The sequence below is a fragment of the Cygnus atratus genome, chromosome 11 (genome assembly GCF_013377495.2).
Source record: "Cygnus atratus isolate AKBS03 ecotype Queensland, Australia chromosome 11, CAtr_DNAZoo_HiC_assembly, whole genome shotgun sequence".
Taxonomy (NCBI): domain Eukaryota; kingdom Metazoa; phylum Chordata; class Aves; order Anseriformes; family Anatidae; genus Cygnus; species Cygnus atratus.
The window spans coordinates 2,909,297-2,934,635 of NC_066372.1; the positions used below are offsets into that span (position 1 = coordinate 2,909,297).

The window sequence follows — 25,339 nt, forward strand, 5'->3', positions numbered from 1 at the left end:
AACCATGAAAGTTAAAAAAAAAAAAATTGTTAAACAGTATGATTACCATAGGTGAAACTGAGGCACATCATAATATCTGGTGCACTTTAGACTCTGGGCTGGGTTGTTTGTAATGGTTCCAAGACTGAGTGTTGTCAGATCTGGAGAGTCTTGTAGGATCCTTCCATCTCATTTCCTTGGCTACAGCCCCCAAACTGAAAATGGTATCGTTTTTTGTCAGCATATTACAGAAGTTCAAGCCTGACCACAAAGTAGATGTTCCAATCTGAAATATGTTTACTAACGTTTGAATATGATTTCATGCCAATTCTAACTCTGGCAATGCTCTCAGAACTTCTTTCAGAAAGAGATATTACAGTACAGGAAATTCCAATTCACTTATGCTATGTTGTTCCTTTCCTTTAAATATTGCTTTAGGATACAACACGTTCCTGACTGAGAATGGTACTAATCTAATAATAATATCAGGTTTTTTTAGTGTTATTCCTCTATGTGTATCAAAAGTATTTCAGCATTTATTCTTTTCTCATCTTGATTACTACGTGGCACAGTATATGATGTGTATTTAACTGCTATTGTCAAAGTCAATTAAGGATTCTGAAAGGCTAATATAAGCCCTAGATTTTGTTTAGAAAATTTTGCATGAAATTATTTTTTGTGTGCCTGTAAGCTCAGAAAAGCTCTAGTCTACCCTGAAAGTACCCTCAACAGTATTATCAGATAAAATCAATAGATATTATATGGAAGGTGTGTGAAAACAGTAGTATAGTAAATTGTGAAAAGATGATATTATAATAATTTTAAAAGGATGTAAAATTCCAGTGTTAAATACAACACAGCCTTATTTGTATACTTACTGAGAATATATGCAAACTGGTAACACATTACAATAGTCTAACCCATGGAACTTCATTATGTAAGTCTATTAATCTTATGCCTAACAGTGTTATTCAAAACTGAGTGTTAATTTGATACAACTTTATCTGATGAAACCTTGTATCAGTGATGATAAAGGGGATATATCATTTTTATAAGCATCCATGAATTTATTAAGCAGTAACAGAACAGCTCAGGATCCTGCAGACTGCCCAGTCAGGATTCAGGATCTACAGTTAGTCACCATGTGTAAAAGAAAATTTTAAAAATAGCCAATCACCACAAAACAAAATAGTTGTCTTCGGGATATAACATTAATTCCTTCCTTTTTCCTTTCACAAGGAAGACATTATTTCTCATTATTCCTTAGGGTTCAGTCATTTGAAATTATCTTTGTCTTCTTCAAGACGGTGCAATGTTTTAACATGAGAGATGATCTCCCTGTCATGTAGCACAACAGCTATTTTCTCTTCTCTGTTCTTTGACTGAAATCTGCTGCCTTTTGATTGCAGAGGTTATCATTCCCCTTGTGAGTTTGAAAGAGGTATGGCCCTAATTGCCTCTTCTATTTGTCTGAGGAATGGTACTAAGTAACCCAACTATACTAAACAATGTATGTCCATTCCTTACACAGATTCAAAGCCAGTACTAGAAATGAATAGTCAATTCAGAAAAGAAAAAAAAAACCACACTGATAAACTTCTTACAGGCTACCTGTATGTAGATCATGTTTTCTTTTTGAATTGTGTTACTCCAGTAGATGTTGTCATATCTTACTGAATGACTGTGAGTAAAAAAATGCAGGAGATCAAATACTTTCTTGAACTTAATTGTATGAGTTGCATAATATCAAGAGTTGGATGAGCAACTCAGCAAACTTGGTATGAAGTTCTAAATTTATTTGTTCAAAGATGTGAGCAGGGCTACCATAAAATCACTGGAAACTTGAATTTTATTTTATTTTTTTTCATCTCTGGGTATTACTATAATCTGCTGCCCAGCGATTATGTTAATTAAAAAAATGCTATACCATAAATCTCCTGAATATATGCTGTATATACATATATAATCTCCTATATGTGCCTTGAACTGAATATATTTTCAATCATTTTTATAACACACTGTCTAAAATAATCTCCCTGAGTTATTTAACGTGTTAGATTTCACTTGAAAGCTTATGAGAATTTCTAAAGTGTATTAAGTAAACTATAAATGTTTAATCACAAGATTAAATCTAAACTGGATCAATATAACTATTTCAGGAAGTTTAATTTAGGTTAGGCTTTATTAGTGATGTTTGATCGTCCTGTCTAAATCTAATACTAATCATCATTATATCTCCTAAATGCTAAATTCAGAAATAAAATACATCAAAAAATCTTAAATCTTGTATTTAATCATATTACCAAGACATTCATTTAAATTTCCCAATCTGTTCTGAAACAAGGACTTGGAAAAAAATGGCTCACCAGTGTGCATTTGTTCTGTCACAGCAAATAGAGTGAGGGCAGTATTCAGGTTGCAGAATCATACATAATCCTAATATGACTGTATGGCTAGCAGAGAGTGATTGTTTCTAACAGCACGTCCTGTAATGCTCTGTTAAATGTCCATGCCACAGAAACCTGGGATACTGGCATAGATTTCAATGTGAGAACTCATAAGCAATAACTACAGGAGAGCTTCTGTACACCTGTATGCACCTCAGTAAACTATCAACTAAAGAATACCACAGGAAGATTACATCTTTCCTTGAAATGTATATTTTTTGTACAAAAGCTAGAGAAGTAAATAGGCCAGCAGATGTTCCTTTAACTAATATATTATAGGTAGCAAGGGCTTTCTTTTTTTTTTTTTTTATTCACTTTATCAGAAAGGAGATATCAGAATAGTTTTTTAATTGTTTTAAAGAGTAACAAGGCATCAGTGATAGGTGATTTTTTTTTCAGCCCCATAACAAAGGCAGGTTCTTACTGCTGTCTGTCTGCTTGCATCTTTAGTTGAACCTGTCTGATATGGGAAGAGAGACCACTCAGTTACAGGGGAGAAAAATATGTTGGCTGTATGGTTTTCAGTTTTGTACAAACTTCTAAATATATTGGTGCTTTAGGAGCATCTAACACAATAATAGAAGTCTTCACTCATGATTTTCTTGACTATTTTCAACAGCTGACTCAAATTGCTGAAATATGGAAATCTGTCTGTTTGTTTGTGGCAGTGTTTTTTAGCAAGCATACCTCTCCAAATTGCCTTGCAGACTGAAGGGATCATGTTTCCTCCAACCACTCATTATGTTAAGACTTCAGCTGCAGTTGTCTAATCCGGAAGTCTTTCATATAACTGGATGATTATTTTATATTACTCCTTCTATTTTGGCTGTCACGAGGACATCATATGATTCTGACAAATAGCTTCAATGGATATCTCTTACTCCATTCAGTGAATGAAAACATACACTGGGTGACTTAAATTAGATCAATGAAGAGGTTTTTGTGAAGACAATGATTGCCACTTGGCCAAAATAAGGGTCATCATTAAATTGTTAGAATTTGTCTGATCTCTGATATTGTTGAAGATTTCCTGGTGATATACTGAAAATACCATTAAAGGTAAAGATATAAAATCCAATTGAGTGTGCCTGGGAAGATTTCCAGTCACTCTCAGGGAAGAAAAAACATGTTTGTACAAACTAGACCGTCTCTGATCATTCTTACTGCTGTGTATTTTAGCAGATAATGATGAGAAAAGGTTATCTTCTAGCACCAAACAGCATTGATGTAGTTTAGACACCATGATAGTTGAAATCTCCATGTTGAAGCTGACTATTGCTTCATATTTCAGATATTTCAGTCCAGAGTTTCTGATGGAGACTTTCTGGCATCTTGCAGGTATCCAGCTGGATGGTTTTTTTCCTTAGAATTCCCTTAAAGAGCACCACTTGTACAGTGTAACAGAAATAACCAAAATTTCTCGCTGATTGCTTGCAGAATTTTAATGAGATAGTATATTTTATTTTTAAAATGTTTTTCTCTAAGTTATAGAAATATCACTTTGGAGGAGGGGGAGGGAAGGAGGTGAACAAACCTCCAACTAACCTAACTGTTCACAGTCTGCAAATTTGTTAGTGGATGTAAGATTTCTTTTTACTGAAGACTTACAAGGAAACTATGTTATTATTATGAATTTATTTCTTTTTAACAAAACGGCAATTTAGTCGCCATACACTCTCTATCATCATCTTCATTTACTAGCAGTTATTTCTTTACTGTGTATCAATTATTTGTAATTTTAACACTGGATGCAGATCTCATAGATGAGGTTTAAAATCAGGTCATGAAAGTGTAGCTAATAGTAAGTTTATGTGGGGGTCTTCTTATAGTACACATTGTTTATTACATTTTTCATTACTCTAGCCATTAGCATAAAAACAGGAATGCCATGAGGATTATTAGTTCATGTCTGTGCAGTATTCTGTAAATGCAGAAATGTTATAGCAACACCAGATTGTTGATAAATTATTAAAACTATCTCTACTATCCATCTTATCTGAATATAGAGGAACGTTTTCAGCTTTCAAAAGTGTCAGTACCTTCAGTCTCTGTGTGCTAAAGAACAATTTACTTCTCGCATTTCCTGTGTCTCACCTTAGTGCACACTTTTACTAAGCATGTAATAGGGAGTGGCTAGAAGATGGAACGTTTTGAGAGTGACATACATTGCATTTTCTTGAATTCTTTGGGCTGATTTTCCTGGACAGATTAAGCAGAGGTAGGAATCCCACATTTTTGCAAAGCCACATAGTTCTTCAAAGATGTTATCAGATAGACTAAAGCAGGATGTGTCTTTACATTATCTCTTTACATAGTGCTGTTTTTGAGAGGCTGGGCAGGTAAACAGCATCACACAGAGAAAGCTCTGTAAGCTTGATAGTAAATCTCCCTTCAATCTCAATGTTGCAGGGCAGGCAAGTAAAAATGCATTCATCCACCCTGTCCCTTCCAGCATCACAAGTCTATGTAAGTTTTGGGGTCTCGAATAGGAACATTACAAACACGTAGAAGCAGACCTGACTGATCACTAAAGGTTTAGACAAGATGATTAACATGTGAGTATAAACCCATTGGTAGTGCTACCACCATGTCTCACTAACCTAAAATTAAAGCAGAAAAAGATGTAGGAAAGATGAATGAATCAGGGAAAGGCACAGTGGTGCTGACCATCTGAATAAATATTCAGCTACTTTAATCAGCTTAATCAGCTTATGTAGCTTAATCAGCTACATTAGAGGGAAATATGTGTTGTCTCGGGAGAATAAAACATGGTATTTGTACTGAAGTACATTTCCCTGAGGTGGCATCTCCCTGGGAAGCAAAACAAGAACAAGACTTCTACTAACAGCACAGATATGGTGGTGAGGGTCAAATAAATGCCTCACCAGTGGTGGATCTCCATATACCACAGTAGAAAATCCTTGTTTAAAATTTCTATTGAGTGCACAACTAAATGCAATTCAGGGCTCTGTCAGTGTTAATCAGAGCTACCCATTAGGAACATTATATGCTTTGGTTCTGGGTATAGCCTATTTTCTTAAGACAAGGATGTTTCTTTGATCCATCTGCATCTATGTCTTCCTATTTTTTATATGTCCTTGCCAATAACTTCTGAATTTTGCAGTCACTCAAAGAAATCTCACGGATTCCCTAATACTGCATCTGTCACGTTCTCTGAAAACAGACAAACGGAGATGAGAGATACTAACAGTGCCCTCAGTATGAGCTCACCCTGTAATAGACACCAGGGAGTCCATATGAAGGGGTAATTATGAAAATCCCAATTATGAGAGAAGATGCGATTGATGATTGCAGTTTGCTAGATGTCAGAGAAGTTGGCCATAAGACAAAAGGAAACCAGATTTCATTAGTCTTGCTAATCACAAAACAACATATTTTTTAATTACCAGAGATATCTTCAGTGTTGAAATTTGGAATATGAACAGGCACAAATATTTTTGTGATATTGAGTGATGTCACAGTGAGGCAGGGTAGAAGTGCATGCCATTTTTAGTGACTGATTATCCCTGACAGTAATAATGGCATTTAAAGCACTTTATACTTCCAAAGCCTATTACCACTGCTAATTAATTCTTAGAACACACCCTGAGGGGTACCAGTTGGGAGATAAGTTATAGTATTACTGTTTTAATGCTGGAATTGCTGAAATAGATCATTGAGCAGTGGTAGTGCTTAGAATAGAATTCAAGCAAGAATTCTTAATCGAGTCTCAGACTAAGACCTTGGAGCTGGGACCAAAAAATGTTATTCACTGGGATCACTCTCATTCATCCAGAAGCTTTTCAAATTAACTCAACTCACGAGGGTTTAATAAGCCACTTCAGTTTGCAGTTTTTTAGTGCATGGCAATCTGTCCCTACTTCTCCTTACAAGGGAAACTGAGGTCTTGGAGAAGAGTAAAACAAATCAGTTACTCAAAAATTTTGTGCCCCATACTGAAAATTGTCTCTAAGATTTTCTTACATTTTTTATTGTTACATTAGAGGCCACTACTTCTGTGGTCTACTATATGAACTACATAATGTTCATGAATGAAAAAATACTTGATCTGACGGTATCTTTCCTAAGATATTTGTTAAGTAATAGCATCAACAAGTACACATTATAAGTTAGTGGATAGTTTCAATGTTCAGTAGTTTATAACATTCATAAATGCTATCCACATGTATACATAATTCAGTCAAGTTACTCTCTTTACTTTCTATATGTATTAATTCTAGCTTTCCCCTGGCAATATGGTATGAACTTCTATTTCACTCAATATTGGAGTTGTTGGTATACTGTCACATAAAGAAGTTAAGCAAGTATACAGAATTCAAGCACAATGAATTAGATGGCAGTACAAACGTACGCAGCTTAAATATGACATGCTTAATTTTATTACTGTTTTTACAGTGAATGCCATAACTCTACAGATAGAATAAAAGTGAGAGTATGGGATGAAGATGATGACATCAAATCTAGAGTAAAACAACATTTCAAAAAGGAATCAGATGACTTCCTTGGGCAAACAATAATTGAAGTAAGAACACTGAGTGGAGAAATGGATGTATGGTATAATTTAGGTACGATTCTTACTGTTGTTTTTTTTTTTGTTTTGTTTTGTTTTGTTTTTTAACAAATTTAGGTAGAATCTCAGCATTTGGTACTTCAGAATATGTAGCTTTGGTTAAATATCTGATATGCAATTTTTAAAATCTTAGATGTTACAGGTCGATTTGAAAATAAAAGATATTTTCTGGGTTTCGATCCAGAGTTATAATTACAGAAAGCAAACTAATCACAACAAAGACAAATATTTCAATTTAATATAAAAGTTTTAAAAAAATGTAAGAAAAGCCATCACTTCAGACTGGTCCATTCACAGTATTATTATATGATAAAAAGTTTTACTAGTGAATATCTTCTGTGTGTACATTCACTTTATTACATTTTTTAAGATTATATATGTACCATTCTTCTATACCTAATCATCTTTGTTTTTCATTGTTTACATCCATCATTATTCATGAAACTTGTTTGTTCTTCTGTTTTACACATGTTAAATGTGTTTACATGTTTAGTCTTAAATTAAAGGTAGTCTGCTGGAGCTCAAAATGCTGTCTGTTATCTTTAATGATTGTACGTTCTTGTCTGGTCAGGTCTTAAGAAGTATCACTCTTTGAACCAGAAGTAAATCAATGATAGTGTGTCTCAGAATGTAATCCCTTAATCTAAATCTAAGCATAAAACTCTTCTTTAATTCTGAAAACCTTAGTGTGCAATAAGTGTTCTGAAGTAACCATTTAAAAGTTAATCTCCTACATTTGATAACAAAAATTTGTCAGTAACTTTTTTATCTAGGTTGCCTGTTCTCAGAAATACTTCAGGTGAATTGTGTGACATAATTTTCTGAAATTGTAAAGCACTTGTTTCCTTATCAATGGTCCTTGTTTCCCTGGCCAATGTTTTGTTGCATAGTAAAATGTATGGATGTGTATTTGATTTCTTTTTAACAATGGAAATAAAGCTTTGCTTAATTTCCTTTTTAAAATTAGATATTTTTTACAAATAAGATATTTTACAAATAAGATGTGTCATTATGAATTCCAAATTTTATTCATTGACAGTTGTCACTGGCAGCAATGACAGCAACTAAATGGACTAGCTTTAGAAATAAGTTATTTATATAATTTCTTCTGTAAGACTCAGCTTAGCTGAACTGGAAGGGATTTCTTCTAACATTTTAAGTTTCTCTAAGACATAGTAGTTTGGGCTGTTGCTATAGTTTTCACAACTAAAGTAAAATGTTAATAATGAAAATAATAATTAGTGCAGATACCAGATAGAAAATTGAAATAATTTCTATTGAAAAAGGGAAAGTGTTGCTTAAAGTGCTATGCAGCCTGTTCAGCTTCATGGCCTGAACTGTATGTGAGGTATTTAAAAGGTATTATCTTGTTCTCAACAGCAGGACTTTCTGGCTCTAAATTAAAGTTTTTCAAATGACAGTTTGTATTCTTCATAGTTACTAATGTATTATTTTTCTGCCCTTCAGAAAAACGTACAGATAAATCTGCTGTCTCTGGTGCTATAAGATTGAAAATCAGTGTTGAAATAAAAGGAGAGGAGAAAGTTGCTCCCTACCATGTGCAGTACACCTGTTTACATGAGGTATGTTGGAGAAGTTAAAGAAAGCAAGCTATTATAGAACTTACTATTCAGTTGTTGCACAGATAAAGAAAAATGTGATAAAAAAAATAGAACATTGATAAAAACTACTGCGACACTTCAGGATGAGCTTATTTTTGGTTGGCATACCAAGGTTCATAGTCAGATGGCACAATGTAGCATCAATAGATCATTCTTGCCAGCAGGAGTCAGAAAAAAAAAAAAAAGAAAAAAAAAAGAGGAGGTGGAGTCAACAAAGTTCTCCCCCAACAGTGGTTTGGGTTTTTTTTTTAGTATTTAATCCTCCACACATGCTTGCTAGCATCAAGAAGACTAACCATTTCTGTATAGTAGAGAAATCATATAGATTACTTTTGTCAATAAGTAAAAAAATAAAATCACTGATGAATGGGTGTGTGTCTTTCAGAGATTGTATTTGATACTTCTTTATAACTTCATGATTTAATTCATTATCAAGGGTGTATAGGAGAGTACAGAAAGTTTCTGCGCAACTTTATTTTGCAGTCTCTCTGTGCCAGTTCACTGAGGTGACTTTATGTGAGATAGATCAAAGTGCTGAATCATAGGCCTATACTACCAGAGTTCCACTACCCACACTCACACAGACACACAAATGCATTTAGTGTCATGGACATTTTGTCGGTGCCACCCTTTAATAAATAAATAAATAAAATCTAAGTTAATGAGCATATTGCTGATTATACAGGACATATTTTTAGAATGCCATTTAAAAGCTTAAAATTCCTATTTGAAAAATTTCTTACATTTAGAATCTATTCCATTACTTGACGGAAGTTAAAGGTAATGGTGTTGTAAAAATCCCTGAAGTGAGAGGTGATGAAGCCTGGAAGGTGTATTTTGATGATGCTGCACAAGAAATTGTAGATGAATTTGCAATGCGTTATGGAATTGAATATATTTATCAAGCTATGACGTAAGTATTCTCATGTTTGGTTTTTTTTGCTGTTGTTTTTTGTTTGTTTTTTGACACTACTGTTGAGAATGTGTGAGAAAACTAATGAGTTTCAAGCCATTGTGCTTTCATTTTCCATTCACCCCAGTTCCTGACTTATAATTCTTCCTGTCTTTTGTGTCCCTTTGATTCTCATTGAAGGGCTGCTCAGATGCAATGGCATTAAGATATATTATAAATATTTTATAAACTGTTACTGGTATTATCACTAATGTATTTCTTAATCCTTATGATATTTATGTGTGGCAAGGATCAGAAAGACTTCACTGTATTAGATGGGATTGGGTTACTGTACTATCTAGAAGAGGGTTTCACAGGCTACATACTCTTTCCAAGGAATATGGAAATCATAGAATGCCAGTAATGGCTATAGTAACCTTCTATTATATACATAATTCATGCAAACCATTTTTAATAGTATTAGAACATATTACTACATTGTCCATATTGAAGTACCTGTCTGATTACTTTAGAATACAACACCACTGAGCTTAGAAGCCTGGTGATACAAGAGCCCTATCATATATTCTTACCTTGTCCAGTAAAATGTTTGCCAGTGAAAGGGGTTATATTCTGCTTCTACTGCAGCCATAGGAAAGCAGAGGACTCCAAATGAGTTCATTGACACTATAGAAAGCTGATATTATGGAATTTTAAATCAGAACATTCATTTTGTTTCCTCCATCTATTTACAGCACATCTTAAAGAATTATTTTTTTCTATAGTATGAGGGCACATAAACATATAACATTTTCTTTCTATTGCAGAATGTAATGACAACATCTGGTATTGCAATGAGCATCTCTTTCCCTTAATATAGTTCATTGTGAATTATTGTTCTGGATGCCTATTAGAAAGGGAGAGGGTATATTTGTAATATATACTTGTTTAATGTTCTTCCTCCAAGGACCTTAACATTGCACAGAAGAATTAATTATACTTGACAGTTCCCCCATGGTATTGTATATCCCTACTACCTGTGGAGGAATTCATGAACTAGTTTCATGAATAGAAGTTGGAATTTCTGATTTCCTATTCTTTGCTAGGGATTGGTTGTTCATGTTTAAATTTCCAACACCCATTTATGTCTTTACATCTTGATTAATATACGGTACTTATTAACTAGCATAGTATTATAATTTTATAACTTGATTTAAAGTGATATGCCAGTTTTACCAAAATGTTAATCTCTAAAGTGATAAAGTTGTTCTTGCTATCCGTACAAAAAATAACTCAGGGTTATAGGAGATGAATCTTCAACAGCTATTGATGCCAAGGGAGGTTTATTATTACCATTTTGCTTGGGAAATAAAGCAGGTCTCTATTTAGCATTAGTGTTTCCTCTTACCTACGGCCCAAGTAGCTTGTTACTTCAGTACAGCATGGCTGTACTCAATTGAGCTGTCTTAATTGAAAAGGTGACTTTGAAGGTTCTCCTCTTTCATGTCCTTATTATGATTGTGTGAAAAACTACAGGAAAAAATCAGAGTAGTGGAAAAAGTTTGAAACTGACTTCTAAAATTCAAATGTAGCAGAAGTCAGCATTGTAAAAATAGAAATATAATTGACATGCAAGCATTTTAAAAGCTTTTTCATTTAACAGGGTTAGCATTGGGTTCCATTTTCATATTAAGAAGATGCTTTATTTTTATATTAGTATAAAACATAACATACAGACTTTGATTAAAAGGAAGTAAATTTAGTCTGAACATCTAACTTGGAACTGGGCAAATACTGCAACATACTTTTCAGGAATCCTTGCACAAAAATTCTAAGTCATTTTAAGTTACATGACCTACTTCGGCTTGTCCTCTTTCTGTTCTTGTTTTCTTCTGTACCTTTTCCACCAATTTCCTTACTGTTTATAACTGCAAGCCCAGCGTTTCCAGCAAGTATAATAAGAAAGTGAATTTGAAATTGGTAGTCAGAAGTAATTCACACAGGAAACCAAGACTATGATCTCATTGCCCCAATACCCATGTCCATTTGCATTAAGTTCCATTTTAATTACCAGTAATCCCTATTTGAGGGGTAGTCCACATAATACTTAAGAGCACAACTTTTTTAAGTTAGTTAGGAATAAAATCAGTAATGAATGTAATCTCAATATTTGCATACGAATATATATACATATATATTGTTTTGCTGATTCATCTGTAGACATGTCTTAGTGTGTCCAGACTTTGGGGAGAAGAGTAGTGAAGAAACTGTAGATTTGTCATGTCAAATTATCTTTTGGACTATTACCTGTTGGTTTTATTTGTGTTTGAAATCATGTTTCTCTTCTAGAACAACTTAAAGGTTGGGAGCAATTTACAGCTTCTTGATTTAGATTCCATTTTGTAACGATATCCTCCTACTAAAAGCAAGCAATTTTCTCCCATAGAACAGAGAGACAATTTGAACCTAATCACTTGGCCCAAAGGAACACTGTGTAAGCATTTTACACTCAAGAATCTAGTTGCAGAATATTTCTACAGTATATCTCATAATTTGTAAATTAAATTTTTGCACTGACAGTTGGTCAGGAAATTGAATGGTAGGAAAGTTGCAAAATAAGGCCAGTAGACCTGGTTTTAAACACAGGACTCTAGCTTAAGCAGTGCAATATACACTCCAAAGTATGAGAGACTTGACAATGTTTGCTGTGACATCATGTGCCAAAAGTGAAGTGTTAGTTATTACTCATGCTATTGGCTGCTGTTTCCAAGGATCTACAAAGACAAGGAATAAAGTTTCCTATTTTATTTTTTATTTTATTTTATTTTATTTTATTGTAGCAAGTACTAGTAAGCCAGTTGGCTTTCAAATTTCTTACATGGGTTATCAGCACTCTCAGAGTCATGGATATAACTGCATGTGATAAACATGGTTCTGTAAATTTTGACAATTTTACTAAAGACACAGAGAAGCAAAAATTCACATAACTGTTGCTTGACACTGATGCTGTCATCAACATCACTAACCAAATTACAGGTAGAACAGTGCAGTGATCTAAGTAAGGGCATAACAAAATTATATCAATAGGTTCAAATTTTCCCTACAACAAATAAATACAATTTGGGTCTGTTTTCAAGATGGTAGCTCAACATTTACTCATTAGATGAACCTGCAGAAGAGATCTCCCTGAACTTAAAATGTTTACCCAAACTATTTTTCCACAGTCCGTCTTGTTTCCTGAGGGCAGTCGATACAATATTAATGGTTTCTCACATAGCAACTGCTGCTGAGTCCCCTTGGCAGAGCATACACCAGAAGTATGACTCCGAGAGTAAGTGGAGTTATTAATGCCTTCTTATTTCCAGCTTAGGGTTACTCATGCGCTAAGGATCTTTAGGTCTATTAGAAGATTTTTGGAAATTGTAAGTCAGTGATACAATTACGTGTTGATTATTTTGTTGTCAATTTTTTAAAAGATAGTTCTGATCATCTCTACATGTGTTTCTCAAAATTCATGTGGTAAATAGATCTGATGAGATTTCTATTAACTTTAAGGTTACCTGAAACTGGCGAAAATAATCTGATATCACTATTTTATTTTATACAAAGGAAATTATTGTTTTTCCACTTTGTAGAAAACATATGAGACATGTTGAAACATTTTCTTAAGTAGGTAGCTTGGTCACATCTTTATCAGATTCATGTTGAGGTATTTAAAAGCACTTCTGAAAAATACTGGCAATGAATGAAGGTTTGGTATTATCAATGTGAGCTGGGAATGCTGAGTTCTAGTCCAGGTCCATGTGATTGATTTGCTGTGTATACTTGAGCAGTTTCTCTCAATTTTATAAAATTTAGATAATAGCACTTAATGATCTACCTTCTAGGAATGCTGAGAAATGTTTGCAAAGCGCTTTGAACATGACTAGCATGATAGGAGTTTTAAGTATCAGTATATGCCACCATATCAATGCAAGGCTGTGATATATAAGCCCAGCATGAAAATACTTTAAAGAGAGTCTAATGCTAGAGAAAGCCCCGGAAGTCGGTCTCCTGGCTTGGCCTTGAAAAGCTGCAGATACAAAAGGACCCCTCATATGAAGATTGAAGCCCTAGACTCTCTTTAATAGAAGTGTGCCTCTCCTGCCTCCCATCCTCAGCTGGATCTCTTCTCTTCCAGACTCTATGTAAACTAGAAAATCCAGCAATTATTTAGTCCCTTAGCCTAGCTTTGGGGGGATTAAAACCTTGTTTCATCACACTGTCTACTTCTGCTGTAATCTTATGTCCTTAATACTTCAGAGACTTGCAATGATACTCTAAAGTAGCAAAATAAATAAATAAATAAATAAATAAAAGAATATGAATACAAATACGTGGTGGGATTTTCTTTAGGTGTTTGTACATGCATATTTAATGGCCTGATCTTTTTCTTGGAAACTGACTTAAATTATAAGAGGATTTATCTAGTGAGATGCAAAAGTGTTAGAAAATTATGATTTTAGAAGTTTTCCAGGTAATTGCTTTTCAATTTCAGGGCAAGTTGGTTACATTTTTACTTTAAACTACCTTATGGATCATACACACATACTCTGAGCACTCATTGACAATTAAAGCACACTTTAAACCTAGGATGAGTTCAAGACTTGTCCTACACTGACCATAGTGATAACCTAGCTGTAATGATAGGTGGTTGTATTTAGGATCACTTTTACTTTGCTGTGAGTAGTTGATGTGAGTACTATTTCAAATGTCTGTCTTTGTCTTCAAATGTACAGGTTTTGTAACCTGTCTCATTAACTAAGGATGTTAAGAATTGTTTGGCCAATAATTTTAGAGAACCCATGTCTGGTATCTAGGTACTGAGCAGAAGAGATCAGGCACATTAATGACGATTGATTCCTGAACCTGGACATCTGGAGAGTTTTGGAGTTTCCTTCTTTTTAAATGTGTCTGTGACCTGACACAGATTTATGAAATAAACATTGCAATGTAGATGTCTCATTTCTGAAGTAAATGAAAGTGTTGGAGAGGGCTTGTTTTGGAGCAATGTGAGGTACTGGCAGAGTATTATTTTCAGCTCATTTCTGAATCTATAAACGAGCATTCATAGTCTGAGTCTGTGAACTGAGAGGGAGTACCTGAAAAGCAAAAGAAGCACCTTCATGTGCTGCCTTCTGCAGCACATCCCAATCTCCATTTTAAATTATACACATAACCAAAAAATATAGGCTAACTGAAAAAGTAAGAGTTGTTTGACAGATGTGAAATAACAGATTGCCTAAAGGACTATTAAAAATAGCATCTGCAAATATACTACGCCAGTGATGTGAGAGACCCTGGAAAAGACATTGTTATCTCATTAGCAGAAGCAAACTTCTGGACCCTTAGAACATCAGAGAGTGGGAATATGATGAAGAGGGTCACTCACAAGAACATCAGACAGGTCTCACAGTGAAGGAATTCAGAGGACCCCTGGGAGAATAAGAGGGTATCAGAAAAAGTAACATAGGTAGAATGTGTGTGTGTAGGCTTGTAAGAATTGTAAAGAGCTTGTTTGTTTGTTTTAATATCTTTAGGAACAGAAACCAATTACAAGATTCAAATGAACTGAAGTGACATGGTTTGAGGATTATTTGAGCAGTGACAGCTCTGAAGGTTACTTGGCTTAAGTTCAGCAGGACCAAGTTCGGTCAAAATTCAAGTTAATTTCTTGAATGGGCACTAGACCCATATGGTACTGGCCCAACACACTGCTTTGCTTATGCTCTTAAGGAAAAACTGTACAGAGGAGCCAGATACTCCTGTTAGGAGGAGTGTACTGCCAAGACAGGACCTTAAGACATGCATAGAGCTGCAGAGTGATTAGAGTTTCTTCACCCTGTTCTGTTTGTCTGCATCCTCGTTTTCACCACTTCTTCCTTGGCTAATCCTCCTCAGTATCTTTCTCATCTGTATTCATTTATCCCTTATCCCCTTATCTTCTTCACAATCCTGCCTAACTGCAGATCTTGAAATTTCATGTTTTGCAATAATGTTATTCACTTTCTTCCTGTGTTAGGTCTTTCATACATCTTCTATCTCTTATGCTTTTATGTATATATATATATAAGTTCTTTGTACATAACAAACATACTTCTTATTTTGAACAAGTAAACAGGTAAACTTAAAACTGGTATTTCTGACATTTTTTTTTAACATTTAGAGTAAATGAGTTATATAAGACCTCCTTCCAGTTCAAATACTGTATACTTACAACAGATTAACTTTTTTTTTTTCTTCGATGACCTAATTTAGGCCTGCCATTATGTTCTCACTGCTCAACAGTGTTTAAAATGTTACCTAATGAATTCTAGTTTCCCATGAAAAAAACCTTATAAAAATCAGAGCTTTTTCCACTCAGACCTGGGTGGAAGTCAGGGTTAGTGGTTTCTTGTACTTGTTTGTCCAAGGTGCTGTGAGCAGTAATGGTCTTTGGTTTCTTTACAAAAAGTGAAACAAAGGTTACTAGCTAGTCAGGGAGTCGGAACTATTTAAAACCTAATACAAAATCATGTCACATTGTTATTATGTTTGTGATCAGCACTCATCCCAAATTCTTACAAGGTTCTGTTGAATACAAGCTAGAACTGCATCAAAAATACTTTCAGTTATCAACTCTGAACATTGGTATGGCTAAATCTTGGAATCCTTAGGGATGCGTTGAGCTTGGGGACCAGTTGCACTCATGTGCTGCAATGCGGCAGTTTCTTCCTTTTCACTCTTCCTTCTTTTACTGTAGAATTTAACATTACATGGGCATGAACTCTCATATTTGTACTGTGACCTATATAGCTCTACGTACTGGAGTAGGAAACTGCTGAGTGCCAGATCTCACAAGTACCTTAAACAGTTCTAACTGAACTACTCATAACAGGAGTATAAGGTTCATCAAATCTTTCATCCTTCTACTGACAGCTTCAGCCATCAGTAGTCAACTGAGTTCATCACTCTGAGCTTCATTTACATGTTCCAGTAGTGTATCTTGCTGTATAAATAAATGCATGTCCATATTTTTATGTGATGTGCTTGCAGTACACTGTGCAGTATACTCCCTTGTTAGTTCAAGCTCCATGCCACAGGACTGGCTGTGCTGTAGTTTTTCTCTGGCATCAAAACATTCCAGATGTAGGGAGGTGGACAGCAACTACAGGCTTGTGGGAGAACAAATCTCCTCAGACTCAGCAGAAACTGGGGGATAAAGCCTTTTCTCTCCTGAAGCCCCAAACCTGCTTAATGATGGACTTCTCTATCTTTAAAAATTACATTTTCCAACATGAAGCTGGTTCAGGATTAACAGACTGATTATCTTATGTTTACTGTCCTGAGCCAAAGTGCAGCAATTTCAGTTAGGCAGAAGTCAAATCATGGTGAACCCGAAAGTTGATGTTCGCCTTTCATAATAAAGTTGCCTAAAATATAAGCCACAGTAAAATGATGTTTTGAGTCTTTGTATTATTATCAGTTAAATTCTTCTCTAATTGAGTATAGATCACTTGTGGCCTTTTATGATTGAAAGTTCATGTTTGGTTTTAAGTTTGTGTTTAATAATTAATGTTTTGCTTAATAGCAATTAAGATAGTTAAATTATATTTTTCTCCTTGGATTAACAGAGTGAGAAGCAAATGTGACTCTGATGTGTTCTATTTGAAAATATCAGCATTTAACAAGTGGTAATTATATCAGGCATCTGGATTTTTTCATTTTTATCTATACAATTTGTCATGAAATAGCTTGAAAATCACACCATTGCAGCTGAAAAGAAATTGTGGTGACAGAAAGTGCATAATCCTTGCCACCTTAAATAACTGTCAGTTTGTTTGAATTACAGGCACTTTTCCTGTCTGTCTTCTAAATATATGTGCCCTGGTGTTCCAGCAGTTATGAGTACATTGTTGGCCAATATAAATGCTTTCTATGCTCATACTACAGCAACAACTAATGTATCTGCCTCAGATAGGTTTGCAGCTACTAACTTTGGGGTAAGTAGATTTTATTTTTCAGTAGAATACTGATCCTTATTTTCTAATATATGATACAATGTTAACTTCTAAATTCAAAATAATAATTAAAAAAAAGTTGGTCATTTTAAAGAATGAGTGTTGCAGTTAGCTTTTGAAGATTTTACCGAGTCTACAATCAACCACTATAAAAACTAAAGAAGATACTATTCATTTCCTTTTAAAACCCCTATGTGGTTATATGCAAGGAATATAGGGTAGGAAAAAACAGCACACACATATAGAACTAAAATCTTTAACAACCAGTTTTTATCTTTATTGCAATGGGTCTTGCAGACTAACTGCACTAGACTAATTACAGGTTACAATTGCTTTCTTGGGGCATGTCATTAGCAAACTCATACTAACCTAATAAATCTAGCCATAAATACCTGCAGATAACTTGTCTATAACAATTGAAATTTTTTTTTTATTTTTTTTTTGCCAAAATACGGTGCACTGTCCAAGCCCTGGACCTAGATGTCAGAAATGTTAGGCAGACTACCAGAATCTCAAGATGTGGTAGTACTTTGTTGTTGTTGATTTTCCTTCTATGGATATATATTTTACAGTGTAGATAAAATATGACGACAAAATTAAAATACACTATTCTATTCCCTTGCCTTCACTGGGACTACGAGAGCAGGAAAGAAAACCAGTAGTTCAAAGGCATTGCTTTCATATCTCTACTATTACACATCACATAGACAGAGGTAGATTACAAACACAATTTGATGCTGAAAAATGCATTCATTCCTTTCCTTATTTGTATATGATATCTAATCATTTCTCATTTAACAGTATGTATGAAAACATTATAAAATTTTCTTTAAAACAGTTTATTGACATTAAATTAAATATAAAACAATTAAAATGTAATAAATACAAATTATAGTGGTGTGAAGTAGTGTCAGAGGTTGTAATGCTCTTTTCCATCATTAAGAATAATAGAAACACATGACTTTCAAGATTTTCAAGACAACATTATGAAATTATACATTTGAACTAGTAAACCAAGGAAGATCTATTTCTAATTTTGCTTTTGTCTTCCCATCAGAAGTCACAAACAATTATCAGGTTATGCCCAATAAATTAATCCAATCTGTGCCTGGAACAAGTGTAAATTTTTAGTTTTTTAAAGAAAAAAATTGCTCTGGGTGGTAAAAGAAATTTTGATTTGTAGCAAACAGTGTTTGATATAGGAAATATCCTATTTTGAGGGTGATGTGGATACAGTCACACATTTTGAGAGCTGTCAGATCTTGCTACTGCCAACAGTCTGCTGCTTTCACATAGGCTGGCAAGGATTAAGGACAACATTCCTGTGTAATTTTTTCATACTTCAAATAGTTGAAACAAAACATGTCTGCATTTCATACACAAGCATCTTTAAGACAGATCTCATGTTTAAAAAAAAAAAACACACATTTTGTGTAGTAATAATACCAAAGATTTCTTTTTATTATTGCTGAATCTTGAGTGTTCTTAGGATCTAATGCTACAGCTTACAGTAAAATACAGTAAATAATCAACAGTTAGTTCTAAATACTCCTAAAATAGTACTAACACTAATAATACTAATGCAATAACGTATTTTTAAATTTAGGGGATGTCAGAAGTCTGTATGTAAGTTCCATTAAATAATCACTGTATTTAAGTCCATGCAGTATATTTTTTTAGGAAAATACTTATTTTAAATGTTAATTCATTTTAAATGTTAAGGTTGGTGGAAGAACTCCATGTATATGAACCCAGGTCTGTGTCTTTAGTTCGGAGATAGCGTGTTCTTGAAATGGAATTTTATCTCCTGCTGCTAGAGGTTTGCTTTGAAATAAGAGTATTAATGCTGCTCCATTCTAGAAAGTAAAAAAGTTCCATAGATGAAAAGCACTATCAGAATATTTATGGTTTAATTACTGTTTTACCATGACAGTGAAATATGCACTTATTTTGCTATGTACTTACTCTACTTTTTTTTATAACCACATTGATGGTTTATTATGGTATGATTCTACATCTCTGTTGAAACAAGACAACTCATTCCATGTTCAAGCCCAATTAGACTTTCGAGTTTTAGCCAGATTTTGAAATTTAGAATGTTTTGAATAGATTTTCTGCTCTTTCCTTCCATTTTGCTAATGATCAGAACTACCTTCTTTTATCCTCAGATTGAAGAGAGATTAAATCCTCTCTCTGATGTTAATGCCAGTTTACCTTTGACGCAAGTTCCAATCCAATTCATAGTTCAACAGATGGATGGAAAGACAGTAGTAAGCATCATTAATAGAGATTTGGAGATCCTTCTTCAAACAATTGACTTATAGGCAAAATATTATATTATTTTTCTCTCTTGGCCAAAAGGCATTTGTTAGTGGATAGCTGCACTTCATCAAAAAGAGCATCTCAAATTCAAGTCCTCAGGCTACAGCTGGGAAGGATTTGGCTGACTGAATATTTCAGTAGTTTTATAGCATGACAAAAAAAAAAAAAAATTCCTTATGGGAACCATGCCAAATTAGTGGGTTTGGATGTAGGTTAGTGATTCACTGAACGACAAGTGACAGTGCATGAAGGACTCTGGTTTCAGATTAGTGCGTATCCTATTTGAGGGATAGCATTCTGAGAGCTATCAGATCTTGCTACTTCCAGTAGACTGCAACTTTCACATAGGCTGGCAAGGATGTATACAGATTTTTGTGCAGTGGACTATGGTATATATTCTAATATGAAGACTGGTAATTAAAAACTCTCATTAGTATTACTTGGAAATGACACAAATCAGCTGACTATCTCACAGCAAAATGTTTTCTGAAGTGTTATTTTCAATCGTACTTTTACATCAAATTCTGCTGTAAATGAACATAAATTCTTACATATTAAAGGGAGGAGAAAGTGTTTCCTTCAAGAGTGTAAGCAATTACAAGGCAAATAGAAAACTTTTACAAGCTCATCTGTTTTAGTATGGGCTGATAACATAACTACGGACTTTTAATTGATGCTCTTACTGCATTTTTGGTCAGAGACTTTGGGCAGTGTTTTTCAATTTCTAGGTATTTTGCTTGAGTTATTTAAGAATGTGTCAATCATTAAGAAAGGAAAATACTGTTTAGGACAGTGTCCATCACCTCACTAATGCATTGCATAGCTGCACAGTGTTGAATGCATACCAGGTAAATTACAATATAGGTTAGAAAGCAAAAACACAATTGTAAAAGATATCTCAGACCAGGACTTTTACATGAGACAATGGAAAACAATCTATTTTTCAAATGAATTAAGAATGTAAATTAGTAGATAAATGCATTCTTTCTTTTTTTTTTTTTTAAAAAAAAAGGCAGGGGGAGTGCAAGCTATAATTTTACCCTTGATTACAAAGTTGTGCCAGTTCTTATTGCAAAATATTCTTGTTTTCATTTTACAGAGGGAAAAGTTCATAAAACTTCTGGATCAATTGCACAATTCGCTGAGGATTGATTTATCTAAATACAGGGTATGTGCACCGTATTCTACCTAGAGGACAACTCAAATGTGTTTTCCCACAAAGGTCCCTGTGTGCTTTATCCGTTTTAGAGTTTTAGAGATTAATCCCTCTTGTGGCATAGAAACTGAAATACTGAGTGCGAGACTTCCAGTCCTTAGGAACAAAAAAAAACTAGAGAATTGAAGCATTTTAACTGTTTTCTCAATTCAAAAACATTTTTTTTCTTTCTTTCTTTCCCTTTTTTTTCCCCAAAAGCTAACAGTGAGTCAAGGGATGAGCAGACATTCAAGAAAGAGTAGGTTTTAACAACTTTATTTAAATTAGTTCACAACATGATTGAGTTAATTCATCTGGGAATTGCCTTCACAGACTTATGTAGTGTAAATTGGAATTACTGCTGCATTTATTTTGAGAGGTTCTACAGTCACCAAGCTGATATCCTAGGAATGTTGGGATCTGACTCCCCATTTTTCTTGACGATAGGAATCCCAATTTCATTTATGCTACATAGAAGCTCCTTCCACTTAGTTGTGTTCCAAACCCAGCCTTTACTGGAAAGAAGCATGCACTGAATACCAGCCAATTATCATACCATTCTGAACTCCTTCTCTTTCTCCATTTCACTGGATGATGAAACATTTAGATGATACATAAGTTATAAGGGCTCCATCAGCTATAGCTCTCCTTTCAACTTCTAGGAATGGCTGCATATAGCTCAGGGATTTCTCTCTTCATCTGGCTTGCTTTCTAAAGTGGAAAGAGGGGAAGGGAATGTTTAAAAGAACCTCAAGGCATTACAGGTAGTAGACGCTGCACATATTCACTTTTTAAGACTTAAATCTTCATGGAGCATGTAAATTCATTTTAAGTTCTTTTAGCACTGAAGAATGTTATTCCAATTTTATCAGGGCATGAGGATGACTTTCATTAGTATGAAACCATTTAAATAACAGCATTTCCCAACAGTCTCCCTGTTAACCTAGAAATTGCAGCAAAAATTTCATGAATGATTCCTTCAGTAACCTTACTACAGAGTTTAAGCCCACAAGTGAATTATGTGCCATGGAAAATCCATAAATGATTTCCATTAGGAACACTTCCAAAGACTTTTTGTACTACCTTTACTTCATCAATGTTCTGAAAATATCATAGTAATTTAAAACATTCATATTACAAAGCCAGTAACACTATCAGAAGTGCTCCTATTTGCATCAAAGGGATACTTATCACTGACTTTCTCACAAGCAGAATTCAAGCAGCAGATGAACTTTTCTAATCCTTCCAAGCATCATCTTTGTTTTCCCAGATTATTTTTCCTAGTTTTTCAAGGATCATACCTTTATTTCCCATCTCATGTGATTCCTCTCTTCCTGATTCAACAGGATAACTTTCCTGCCAGCAATTCTGAAAGACTTCAAGATCTGAAATCAACTGTGGACCTGCTTACCAGCATTACTTTTTTTCGAATGAAGGTATTGTCCTTTATTTGCAAAATATCTAGGTGGTTCAGTTCTGAAAGATTTTTTAGAATGAAAATGGTGTAAATTGATATAACCAGATGGGAATACAAAATCACAAAACACCTTGTGACAATAGCTTGTGATGTCATTGTGGTAGGCACTATGTAAAGAGAATTAAATGATTCATTAACTTCAAGTTCATATTTATGTATCCTGAAGTGGAGTAAAAAGCTGAAGCTATTCCTTTAGAAAATGAAGAGTTGTTTCTCTGATATGCAGTGAAAATCACGTAATTTTATGGTTTAATGATATCTTAAAGAGGAAAACCTTAAGATGTAAACCCTTGGGCATGTATGCTAATTTCATTATATGAATAATCTCATTCTAATAAAGATTAGAGATACCATTTAATTGCTTAACTGAAGTGTATGTTTTAATGCATTTTTAAACTAAGATCACCTGAAGCCAACATATATTTTTTTTAAATATTTTTACCATTATTATATTTCAACATTTTTCATCTTGTATTGCAGATCTATATTCATTGCAACGCTTGTATTTATTCTACTCTACATGATTCTGAAATTCTATCATTTATGAAATATTTTATTAGGTCCTTGAATTACAGAGCCCACCTCGAGCCAGTACCGTGGTGAAAGATTGTGTAACAGCCTGCCTGGACTCAACTTATAAATACATTTTTGACAACTGCTATGATCTTTACTTCCAGTTAGTGGACCAGGTAAGGCAAACATGCTTTTGCTTAGTCATTGGTGTTAGTTTACAATAAGTAAATAGAAAGCATTCCAGTGTTCCCTCACATGAAAGTACTGGGGTTATTTTCATTTTATTTATATGAGAAAGAACATCATATAATAAGAACATCCACAGATGGCTATGAATGCTTAAGTGGTTAACAAGATGAGTTTCAAAATGAAAATGTCAACTCATAAATTAGTCTTTGCAGTGGACATGGCTGTAAAATTGTCCTGTGACTTTAGGGAAGATGAAATTAGATTGATTACTGTTCATTTAAGATTTGTAATTGGAAAACAATTTTTAAAACTCCAGTATTACACTTCAGTGACTGTAGGAGAGAAGTATTAGCATTTGCTGAAAATCACATACTATCTTTCCAGTTTTATATTTTATCACCTGTGATGTGTACTTCAATCCCTGATTTAGTAGCTGCTTCAGGAAAGCAGAGGATAATTACATAGCATTTCTAAATAACAGTCCATCAGTTCCATCAGGGTGAACTGTAAATACAAAGTAATTATAGTATTTGTCATGTCCCAGATGTCACGCAAAAGCCTTGAAAATGCTTTTTTTTTTCTCTCACCTAGCCAGAGTTTATTCTATAAATAATGTTAAAAATAAGAATTTGTATCTGCAGAATTATACAACTGTCTAAAAGGAGCATCATTGTTTTATCCCATTACCTCCTGTTCACTATCTTTGTCTTCTGATTGGTGCACTGGAAAAATGATATTTTGGTGACTACTGCCTTGAGAGGGATGAGTAATGTTTTTAGGCAAACACACATTTGCAGTGTAGTGTATCATAAATAAGAACATTAATACTACATGATATAAAATATCAACATTAATTTGACAGCATATTTCACTTGAATCAAAAATATGAATTCCTACATTCCAAGAAAGGCAGTAAATGCTATCTATTCTACTTTTCTGAAATGAAAGTGTGTTTTCTAATGTGGGACTCCTGACAGAGAATCCTGATGAGAAAACTTACCTCTAGCTCCCAAACTTCAAATGTAAGAAACTCTCATGAACACCTGTAGGCAGAACTCTTCTTCTAGAAAATCGATTGAATGTATTCATCTGCATAAGAACTGTCTAATAAACTCAGTAACCTTTAAGCCTTTATGAAGCTGCAGGAGCATCAAATCACAATCAATAAGAAATTTCTGAATGATTATTTGTCATAGGTTTATATTGATTTTTGCTGTTGGGTAATAAGAAATTCTTGAATTATTTGAATTCCTATTAAAAAGCCTGAAATGTATCTTGCTGCAGATACCTTGATACTACTGTAAACAGAGGTATATTATATGGAAAAAATAACATGATGTACAAATGATATACACATTACCTCTTTGTAATGAAGTACAACTGAGTACACAAGTGCTTTGTCTTTTTCCCCTATTTCCTTTTTCATATAAGCATGATTCCCTTTTTCATATAAGCATGATAGGGTTGATGAATAATTGCAGAAGGAAGGAAGTCTGCAGAATTACTTTTTTTCTTTTTCTTTTTTTTTTTCAGAGAGAAATTTTATTTATTCTATTTTCCTGAAGCTACAAAGAGAGAGAGCAGATTCTGTAGAGATAGTCTGAGAAGGGTGGGCAAAAATTACACTTCTGAAACTAATCTGAAATAGCCACAAATAATGAAGCATTTGTTGTCATTATCTTTGAGAAGGTGAAGGCCTGTGTAAAGTTTCCCACTTCCCTGCATGCATTTTTGTTGCTCGTTAAACTTCTTATATGTAATTTCTTCTCCCTGAGATTCCATTTTTTGTTGTCTTTATGTCATAAGGCTTCCAGTTTCATAATGCAGAATTGTTTTAAAATTATTGTTGCCCCTTATCTTTTAAAGGATGTCTGTTCCTTCTTTCTGTGATAACCTTGATTGACAGTGTGTTTAGTCTGAGAGCACTAAACTTTTAAATATGAATGTAGGGGAGGGATTTTAATTCTATCCAATGACATTTTACCCAAATGACCATAGATAACAATAACCAGGCCAGCTTTTACCCCTAAAATAATCAAGAAACACACTGAATGCTCATGTGTTTATTCTCCA

The 25,339-nt window shown here is 34.1% G+C and overlaps 1 protein-coding gene across 2 annotated transcripts in view; it reads left to right on the plus strand.

Annotated features, from left to right (window-relative positions):
• UNC13C (unc-13 homolog C) overlaps positions 1-25,339 on the plus strand; it is a 164,487-nt gene that overhangs the window by 69,174 nt on the left and 69,974 nt on the right. For both annotated transcript variants that reach the window (XM_035553925.2, XM_035553924.2), the window contains 7 exons: positions 6,843-7,012; positions 8,485-8,600; positions 9,389-9,552; positions 17,402-17,552; positions 20,992-21,060; positions 22,434-22,523; positions 23,125-23,253. In XM_035553925.2, coding sequence (XP_035409818.1) covers positions 6,843-7,012; positions 8,485-8,600; positions 9,389-9,552; positions 17,402-17,552; positions 20,992-21,060; positions 22,434-22,523; positions 23,125-23,253 — 889 coding nt within the window. The remainder of the gene's footprint in view (positions 1-6,842; positions 7,013-8,484; positions 8,601-9,388; positions 9,553-17,401; positions 17,553-20,991; positions 21,061-22,433; positions 22,524-23,124; positions 23,254-25,339) is intronic.